The sequence below is a fragment of the Pseudopodoces humilis genome, chromosome 6, assembly GCF_049639895.1.
Source record: "Pseudopodoces humilis isolate 2021_Gansu_Grassland_sample_001 chromosome 6, ASM4963989v1, whole genome shotgun sequence".
In the NCBI taxonomy this organism is placed as follows: Eukaryota; Metazoa; Chordata; class Aves; order Passeriformes; family Paridae; genus Pseudopodoces; species Pseudopodoces humilis.
This window is the reverse complement of record NC_142205.1, coordinates 7,396,547-7,407,076: the sequence shown is the minus strand read 5'-3', so window position 1 is coordinate 7,407,076 and position 10,530 is coordinate 7,396,547. Positions and strand designations below refer to the sequence as shown.

Below are 10,530 nucleotides of genomic sequence, written 5' to 3'. Positions count from 1 at the left end.
GCTCGATTCTCCCGCCAACACGCCCCGGGGGCGGGGCCGGGGGAGCGGGCTGAGCCATTACCTCGGCGGGGGGGTGGGGAATGTGTGTGAACGTTTAAGGGCGCTGCACTTTCGCGCTCGTCCCCCCCCTCCGCACCTGTCCCGGTGGAGGCGCCCCGCGGGGAGGCGGAGCGGGCGGTGTCGCTCAGCGCCGGCGGGAGATGCGAAGGGGCTGAGCGGGAAGGCGGCAGCGCTCTCTCGGCTCTGCCTCGCCGGCTGCCAATCCCACCGCCCTGCTCTCCTTCACTGCCCGCCTCATCCCCGTGCGCCCGGCTCTGCCTCCAGCCCTCCCTCCCGAGGATACCCCGCGCCATGTCCTTCCGCCAGAGGAGCCCGCACGGCAGCTCGAAGAGCAGGTAGGGCCGCCGGGCCGAGGCGGGGGGTGGTGGCGGCGCCGGGCCCCGTGTCCCGCGGCCCTCGCTCCCTGCCATCCGCAGGCGCAGTTCTCTGAGGGGGTGTGGGGGGGCAGAGCCCCCTCAGAGGGCTCGCGGCGAGTGGCGTCGCCTCTCTGCGTTGGTGGGGGTGAAATCGGTAAATAACCGCGGGCCCTGAAGGAGGTTAAAGCGCTAAAGCCCAGCTGGGTGCTCGTGTGTCGCTTGTCCCCAGCCCGCAGCACCCCCCGCGCTGGGCCCAGGCACGGAAGCGCGGCGCCGATGGGAAGCGGCGGAGGCAGAACGAGCCCGAATCTTCCGTGTTTGAGGCAAACGAGCCCAGGCCTGAGGACAGCCGGCTGGACAGGTGAGCAGTGGTGACAATAGCAGCGACTCCCTGCTCTTTTGTTCACCAGTAGCTGTTGAACTGACCCTTCTACTCAGTTTTCCAAGCCCTGCCCGTTTATCAATCGCTCATCAGCTGCTAATAGCTGGTCTTAAAGGAGGGAAAAGGATTGAGCGCGGTGCTCTTATCTTAGAGTCAGTTCTTAAGAGTCAACATTTTTCATTCTTAATTCTTAAAATGTGTTCTTGAAAATTTATGTCCTATTTCATGCTGGTTTACTGCCATTTATCAGAACCAATACTTTTTTTGTAAATACAAGCTGTACAAATTGTGGGACAACTAAAGAAATTACAAAAATTCAATTCTTAGAAATCATATTTTATGTTTCTGAAGGGAGTACAGACCACCCTGAGAAGTTGTGTTATATTTCATCACAGGGGGATCCAGCTTTGAGGTCACCCCATAATGGTGCCTTCCCTGTTTCCCAGCACAACTAGACTTAAGTATATATTTTTCCCCATCACATTTGCAGTCTGAGCTCTTCATGCCATGCTCTCTTTTGTCCCTTTGATCTGTGGATGGGAGTTGTGGGCACAGTCCAGCTGATTAAATCAAGGTTTCTAATCTGAAACAGTGTAGGTTCTGCCCACCCATTTTCCTTTCCTGACAATAAGCACAGAACACGTTGGTCAGTGGTTCACGTTAGACTCTTAAAGTAATTCCAGGAAGCATGGTCGAACAGCAGTCAAAAGGATGAAACTTTACAGATAGTTTCAATGTAAATAATCAACACTTGTGTGTCTTCCAGTATTGTGCAGGCATACTTCCTGGTTTCAGTTTGGGTTGACCTCTGACTGAAATTGTTCTCTTTCTCTGCCAAAACTACTTTTTGTTTATGCCAATCCAACCATGTCAAATTAAAATTCTCAAAAGTAAAGAAGAGCAGGATGGAGGCTGGGTCATCTTGATAATCACAGCACAGGTGCAGAATCAAGCAAGTATAAAAAAGTACATCACAGGGTTGAGGAAAAAGCTCAGGAGTTGGGACTAACTTGGATTCTGCTGTTTGTTCTCTACCACGGGAGACCAGTAACTGTAGTTAACAAGTGCCTGTATTCTCTGCAAATCTAGAAATTGGTATAAGCAAAAGTTAAAAATCCTTGGAGCTTGAACAGATCTTTGCAGAGGGACCTGTACTATTTGCTATGGATTTTTAATTTTGCCAAGTTGGTAACTGGGTTTCATCTAAAAAGAACTTTTAGTTTGAATTTGACAAAATGTTCAAAGTTGTGCAAACCAATGTGGGAACAGGGAGGGAGCTGGAGCTGGTTTCAGTGCAAATGGATCTAATTCCCTGACTCCAAGGGACATGTTTGCACAGAATCCTGCAGTCTCCAGAGCATTTCCAGATCTACTGAAAAAGCTCTGCTCTGTAAGATACTGTTTTGAGTTTTACTTTGGGAAAATTGATCATCAGGAAGACAGATGGGGGGAACATTGAATAATCTGAATGCATGCAGCAATAGGTGGTTGGAAAAGGATATGAGCTTATTCCCCTGCAAGTGTCTGAACCTGCTTGTGATGCTAATGGCTGCAGTAAAGTTGTTAAACCAGTTTGCAAAGTCATAGCAAATCTCAGTTTCCTAGCTAAAACAGGATATTTTTGTGCCTTTGCCTTCTCTATTAGGCATATATTTATGTGGAGCAACTCCTGGTGCTAACATGTAATTTTAATTAATTAGCTTTGCAACTTAATTTTGTGTTCCAGTTTTTATCTCTTATATAGCTAATGAGTCTGCAGTTATGGAAGAATAAATAATTACTAAGTCATTTAGTGGAGTAAAAATAAGTGAGTAAATGAATAAAGTTGATATTTCATGTACCATTTTCTGAAGAACATGAGCTGGAAGTTACTGAAAGCATGGGCTGGGTTATCAAGCTGCAGTGATATGTTTCTATAGATACCTTCATAAACTTTAAGAAAACCCAACACAAGCCACACAGCCTCAAGGTGGAACTCACAACTGATGCTTAATATTACAGTGATAAAACTTGAATAGAACACAAGTTTTTCATGGCCATTTTGAGTACTGTAAATAACTATGTTTAAGGGATCAAGCTGTGAGTAGGGGAGGTAAATATAATAAGCCAAATTTTTAACACAGAGCCTTAATTTGTTTTTCTTTCTAGTTTTACAACACCAGAAGGTCCTGGACCCCTTCCCCGATGTTTAGACTGGGGAACTGCAGTGGAAGAAGATGAAATGAGGACCAATGTTAACAAAGAAATTGCAAGGTACCCCTGGATGTTTAAGATCAAGTGGTGAAAGGAAAGGAAATGGAAGTTGTCTTATAGGATCTGTTTCAACTTGTATTTTTAACTTCACCATTGTAGTAACATCTTGCCAACCTAAGCCTCTTTGCTTCTTTTAGATCAACTTTGGGTTAAGTCATGGAGGAATATCATGGGATACTCTCTGGAGATTGGATGTGTATCCCTAAATATCTCCCTTTTGGAAGCAACTTTTCCTGCATCTCTTAGATTGAAAGTCTTACTGATGACTTCTTTTTGTATTATTGCTACAAGAAGTTGCATTAGGAAAATGAAGTCCTTGTTTTTTTCTTGTTTTTTTTTAATGGAAAACTGAAATGTCCATTTCATAGCAAAAAGGCTTTTGCAGTATCTGGGGTGCTGCTGCTTTTCTGAGAAGTTAATTCAACTGTGAGCTGTAACATTGCAGCCTTCATATTCCTCTTTGTGTATATAATTTCTTAAAACTGTTTTGAATTCTTACAGACACAGAAGAAAGCTCCTGATAAATGAATTTTCAAGAGAAAGGAAGTCCTCCTCAGGAAGGTAGGTTAAATTTCTAGCTTAGCTGAGGAAAATCTTGAAAGTATAATTTTCATTGTAAAATGTTGTTTCTTAAAACAGTTTAAAATACTTCATCTCAAGTCTCTTCCAACACCATGGTTTAGTAACACCCTGACCATTTGTTTGAAAATTTTTAGCATGTTTATTTATCACCTTTTACAAGTGGGTTTGTTTGAGTTTTGTTCTGAGTGGGTTTGTTCTGGTTTTCTAGTAGTTCCAAACCTATCATGTTTTTTTCTTCTTCAGTTCCGACTCAAAGGAGTCCATGGTGACAGCAGAACTTGAGACAGATGAGGTGGTTTTGATGAGAAGACAAAAACAGATAAACTATGGAAAAAACACAATTGCATATGATAGATACATTAAAGAAGTTCCTAGGTAAGCTGCTTGACTTTCTAGAAAACTAAATGTCCACCTGCAAATCATACCTGTTCTTTTTAAGTACATTAATGTACTAAACTTGGTATCCAATACACATTCAAATAGAAGGCATCTACAAATTAAACTTTTAAGACATTTTTGAACTGGTAGATCACACTAGTAATCAACTGAGATGTGGTTTGAGGTTTTATTTTAATGAGTCAGTATATAAGAAATACCTCATGCTGCTGAAATGGAAATGAAAGTTCTTTTGGATGTGCTTGTCAATTAGAGGAAATGAAACTGCTTTTTGCAGTCAGATTTCTCATGAGTTAACTACAAGACAAAATGGGCTACAATTGCAACTGAGCTTGGAATGTGGTTTACAGACCTTTGAATGATAATTATTATTATCATTATTATTATTTCATTTGACTTGAAGTCAGAAAAACCAAGAAGTTGGTATGGAGCTGGCAAACCTTTGTGTGAGTGCTGGAATTGCACATTGGTTTTTCACATAAATAATACCATCAGTTAACATTTAGAGCTATGTTCTGTATGTGAATAAAGCACTGATGAATTTTTCATGTCTAATGTCTGAACAGATGCCATCGTATACCAGGAGTTCATCCCAGAACTCCAAACAAATTTAAGAAGTACAGTCGTAGGTCATGGGACCAGCAAATTAAACTGTGGAAAGTTGCACTGCATTCCTGGGATCCTCCAACTGAAGGAGGATGTGATCTGCAGGAAATGTATGTACGGAGTATTCAAGATGCTTTTATAGAAATTATGGTGTGAAGTCTCATGTTTAAGAAATAAACACCACTCCCAGCATAGTTTTTTTAGACAAGTCAGTGAGTGCTGAATGTTTTCACTAATTATTTACCCACAGTTAATGCTGTTCAGTTCCTTCTCAATCAAAATATCCAATTGCTTCCTGGTTCATGCCCAATGTCCTTGGAAGGGCATACATACATATCCCTCACTTTTTTAATGGTGAAAGCAGAGCCAGTTCTGCACTGCTCTACAAAACAATCACCACACTATTGACATGAGCCAGTTCTTTCAGAGCAGTCTTCAAATTATCTGGTAGGAGCGGTGCTGGAGAGTTCTCACTAATGGCAGATTTCCTGAATATTGAGCTTGGACCAATCCCCCATGTACAAGAACCTGCCTCACCCTTCTCACCTGCTAGTTCAAGAACAATGGTATAAAAGATTTCTTGACCAGAGAGGGAGGATTGTGAACATATCCCAAGATACCACCAAGCTCAAAGCATGGTCACAAGTGTTCATAGTCCAGGCTCTACAAGATGTAGTGTGATACCCTAATTATTTTCCTCTGTAGAAAGCAGTACAGTTGATCAGCAACATGTGACATAAAACTGGCACTAGAGAATGAAGGGGACAAAGAGAGCTTAATTGCTCAGCAAGCAGTTCTATGTTAATAAAATAGTGCTTTTCCTTAATGGAATGCTGATTTTAAAACTAGTGCAAAGCAATAGGATTTCAAAGCAAAGCTTCATTTTAGCTTCCCTTTACTTGCCATCAGTGTGAGTGGAGTTGGTACTTCATCCACAGCCCTGCTGTGTGCATTGGTGTTGAAATACTACCTTCAGATGCTGAGGTCTAGGTCTGTGTATAATAGATATTAAATCTTTGCAAAACAGATGAATACCTTGTCTGAGGAAAAAATAATCCTTCCTCTCCTGTAACATTTGCACTGAGGCATTGCTTGAGCACTGTTTTTTTGTCTTTAACAAGTTGCAGTATTCAGTCTCAAGACATTTAATTCAGTCCTTGGCTATTTTGGCAATATCCTTTGGCTATTTAGCCCTTTGCTATATTTCTGCAGTTCTGTCTGTCCTCCCCAGTTTACCACCGCTGTCCCTTGTGATTTCTCTAGGTCTCTTTGCTCTCCTTTGGCCACTGTTTTTTCAGAACTGCACAACAACATGCATCTTAACACTAAAAGATCAATTTGTTTTACACTGTATTCTTCTAAATAATTTTACAGTTGTCCTGTTGTCCTTGGTGAGATGGAGACAGAATCTGTTGGAAGCAATTCTACTGAATCTCAAAGAAGCTGTCAGGATAATGATGTAAGCATATCTGTCATTTGCGTAAATATTTGTTGATAATTGGTTCATTGCTTAGAATGGTATCCAGAGTAGCCTGAATACCTCATAGATCCCATCATCTACTTTGTTTAGGGACTGTTTATAAAGCTGAGCAATCTTGAAATTCAGGTATTTTCCAGCTATAGCCATTATCTGTCTGTAGTCTTTGGTTTAGAAAATTAGAACTGAAATTATCATCTCAAAAATATCCCATTTTTTTCATAGCCTACAAAAGAAAATCTATTTGTTGAAAGCAAATCAGTTATGAACTGTAATGTACAGTTGAAATATGACTTTAGATTGCAATATCAAATGTTAAAATAGGGTAGAATTTCCTTGTCACACAGAAATAGGCTCCTTTTATGTCCTGAAAGCACTTGGTATATTAAATCTGTATGGTGTTTTAATGTTTTCATATATAGGTCCCTAGAGCTCTTGCAAGGTATCTTCAAATGTGCTTGGATGGGCAGAAGCCTGCATCTCTTTAATCTTAAGACTAGCATTAAGTTTTTACGGCATTTGTTAGCATTTGTTCTAAGGTGGTCTAAATGAATTACAGAAGTTAATTGAATTCCCTGTACTAATAACCTCTACTTAACTAGTAATTACTAATTGCCTTTCTTTTCCAGGATACCTGTTCTGGCACTCCCACCAAAGTTAGACATGTTGACTATCAAGCAGAAGGAGAATTTGACTTGGAAGTGTGTTTGAGTGAGCCACTGAAAGAATTTGATACTGTGAGTTAAATAGTCCTGTGCAAACTGTTTAAGAGAGAGTTTCTTTTAAATTTGCAAGGTTAGCTTGATCCATAACCTGTTAATAGTAAGAAAGCTTAAGCAAAGTTGAAGATTGTCTCAAAGCTGTGATTGGTCTAGATATTCTCCAGACCAGAATTATGTAAAATTGCAATTAAGTTGTGTGACTTCTTGTTAACTTTTAATTTATGTATATCAGATTTTTTTTATAAAACTTTTTAATAGAAAAACTAGCCAAAGGCAGTGCTATCCTTTAGTAATGATAAATAGCACAGCAAGATCTTACCAATTTCCCCCCACTCCCTCCCCCACTGTAAACATGATTTTAGTCCACCTGCAGATCAAGAGCCAAATAGGGAGATTTTTTTTTTGTTACCTTGTTTCTACATCTGGCTCTTGTAGAACACCTGACCTAAGTAATGCACCAGGTGCTGAACCATGTGGCTGATTCATACTAGTAAACCCATCTACTGCAAGATTACTGTAAGATCAACTACCTTACCTTGAAAAACCATTCTTTTGCAAAACTGTTTCAGAAAAAATTGGTAATTTAATACCCTCAAGAAATTGGAAGTCAGCATGGTAAAATCTATGCAATAATATTTTGGGTTTTTTAGAAGCAGTAGCCTTAACTTGAAATTTGTAAATTGTCACTTATTAATGCAGTCAAGAAAACAGTGTCCAGGGATAGAGCTTGATTCTTTCAGTTCTCTGGTTTTAAATGTAAAACTGTTGTAAATGTTAACAACTATACAGATTTTCTGCTGAGAGCAGTTCATGTTTCTGTTGCTTTTGCGTGGGATGTTGCTGGAAAATAAACAGAACTGCGTTTACTTTCATATATGACTCTTCATTTCCTGCTAGCAGTGCTCTGTAGATAATAAAAAGCAGGGAAACACTGAAAGCCAAGTGTCTGATATTGGTACTAAGCCAGAATATATCTGTGTTAGCACCATCCTGTGACTTTGAGGAGACCTTAAAATCTATTTACTTGGCCACCAGAGTCAATTTGAGACAATTTAGTTTAGTAGATGTCCATTAGCTGGTTGCCAAGTTCTGTTCTCTAGGAAAAACTGTTAGAAGATCTGGGTGAACACTTCAATCTGCTTTACTAACAGGACATCTTTTACAGTTACCTCACCTGGTTTTATCTCTTAAAATGGAATTTCTGGGTGTTGATGTTATGCCCCTTAAACTCATGGGCTCAAGGTAGTATCTTAGCTAGTAAAATTGCTTACAGCTGTCTAATTTGTTAGGCACTTTTGAAGTCAGGTCGCTTGATATGATGAGGAAACTTTCAAGAGGAAGCAGTGGCATTGGGATAAGGTTGGTGCTAAGCTCTGATGTTAAGGGGACAGCCTTCCTAACATGTATTTTTTCCAGAGAAGGCAACAAAATGGTAGTTGCTTTCAACATGGACTGAGCACCCTCTGTTCTTCCCACATTGCTTTTCTCACGTCACATTTTCTGGCTACAACTGTTCCTGTTTGTTCTTAAGTATTTTTGGTGTGTCAGCCTATACCTAAGTATCAGAACTTCGAGTAGGATTGGTTTTTTTTAAAGAAGTTTTCCTATCCTACTGTAGCTACCCAAACAGGTTGGATCAGTGGGATATTCAGGAGATTGTTTAGAGGCTTCTGAGGGGTAAGGTTACTTACACCTGGTTTTGAAATAAGGAAGCACATGGGTTAAGACAATTTTTAGAGCACAAATGCAGGCTGGGGTATGAACAGATGGAGAGCTGCCCTGAGGGGAAGGACTTGGGGATGTTGGTGGGTGGATGAGAAACTTGAAGTGACTCAGCCATGTGCACTCAGCTCAGAAAACCAGTTGTGTCCTGAGCTGCACCAGGAACAGCATGAGCACCAGGGCAGGGGAGGGGAGTCTGCCCCTCTGTTCTGCTTTTGTGAGACCCCCACCTTGAGTGCTGCATCCAGCTCTGGGGTGGAATGTGGGGACAACATTAGGAAGAACACAAATCCCTAGGCAGTGTTCAGGCAAACAACTGGGATGCATTTCTCTGTTATAATGGAACACACAACAAATAATTCTCCTTTGGCAAATGTCTTGAAATGCTTTTAAATTTCTGCAGAGTAACTTCTCAGTTCATAACCTGGCATATAATTTGAGATTAATCCAACTAACCTGCCTACTACTCAGACAAGGTTCTCAGCACAGGCCTTGGGATATGACCCTCCTGCATTGCCTGTGCCCTGCCCCTGAGCTGTGCCCTCCTGTACATGACCCTGCCCTTCTGAGATGGGTGTTGCTTCTCACTGTGCTCACTCACTCTTCCATTTCTGCTCTATCCTGTCACCTTTCAGTGTGCTCTGTCACTTCTACTTCAGACTGTAAGGTTCTATGTCACTGTTTCTTGGGGTTTTTTTTGGCTAGTTTATCCCTTGTTTTCTTTTCCTGTGGTGTGCTCCAGCTTGCTTACAGATCTTAATTCTGTTGATCTCATTAAAAGCAATCTGAGCTGCTGTTCAGCTTTCAGTTCTGCACAGCACACTCACCCAGGAAGGAACCAGGTGGGTATGATCCAGACTAGAAATGTAACTGTGTTCAGTAGCTGTTTGTGAAACAGGCTCAGATTTGTTACTTTTTTCTGAAGGAGCTGGCCATCCACTGTAACGTCTTTACTACAACACTTCCCCTATGTCTCAGTTACTTAGATCAATTAGTTTTTATGGTTGGTACTTAGCATTCAGTTTGATGTTTTTCCAAAGGTACTGAACACCAAATTGGAAAAAAACCTGAGCTTTTTGTGATAGAGTTAAGCCCTCTAGTGGTTAAATATGGGCTAACCCCATCCATTTAGGGCAGTATCTGGTAATAGAGGAATCTTATGGAAAAACAATATTCATATGTTCAGTTGTGCATAGTTGCATGCAGTAGAGTTAGCTTCAGATGGAGAACAAGCAAGTACTGTTGCTAAATTTTAGCCTTATTAGGTTAAATTCCTCTAAAAATAAAACTGAGCAGGTTGCTCTGTAGGCAGGAGAACCTGTCAACCCTGCTTTTTATAGACCTCTGCCTTCTGGTTTGTGTTTCTCTTACTCCCTTCACACCAAGCCCTGTCCCCTTTCCGCATCCTCGTGCCATGCCTGGCTGACAGCAGTTGTGGCTGTGGCTAATTTAAAGCTCCATCTGTTTTGGCTGGGCCATTGGTACACGTGTGTGGGTAAGGCGGCAAGCAGAACATTGAAGAGCTGAGTTGTCCCAACTTGTCCTTCACTTGGGCATTAATTGGATCTTCCTTCATTAGTCAGCTGTTGTCACATAAACCATAAGGGAACATATTTACCTTTCTGTCCAGTACCTGGACAGCCAGTTCAAAAATTAGAAGTGACAGGACAGATATTTTGGAAAAGACTTGCCAGTACAACAATTTGATGCTCTTAGGAAGCCAAGCTAAAACCAGCTTTCTTCCACAAATCCGTTTTTAAGTCCAAAATACCATTCAAACAACTTTCTGTTCATGCAAGTATTTACTGAAGTTATTTTCAGGATTATCTGTTTTATTGTGCTCCTAATGTAAATAAGAACATATGGAGAGCAACTACATCTGCTTGAGGATGGATCTGTGGAAACCTGGGGGATCAGGCATTTCTTTATCAAAACTGGGCTAGTAAAAGCCCCCTTTTAAAAGAATTTTGATGT

The 10,530-nt window shown here is 41.1% G+C and overlaps 1 protein-coding gene across 1 annotated transcript; it reads left to right on the top strand.

Annotated features, from left to right (window-relative positions):
* The first annotated feature begins 79 nt into the window (after positions 1–79).
* On the top strand, positions 80–7,706 carry LOC102114584 (histone RNA hairpin-binding protein). Its single transcript, XM_005517904.3, has 8 exons — positions 80–395; positions 646–777; positions 2,947–3,051; positions 3,553–3,612; positions 3,877–4,008; positions 4,596–4,745; positions 6,010–6,094; positions 6,742–7,706. The coding sequence occupies exons 1-8, from the start codon at positions 352–354 to the stop codon at positions 6,856–6,858; spliced, it is 825 nt and encodes a 274-aa protein (XP_005517961.2). The 5' UTR covers positions 80–351; the 3' UTR covers positions 6,859–7,706.
* Positions 7,707–10,530: the final 2,824 nt, after the last annotated feature.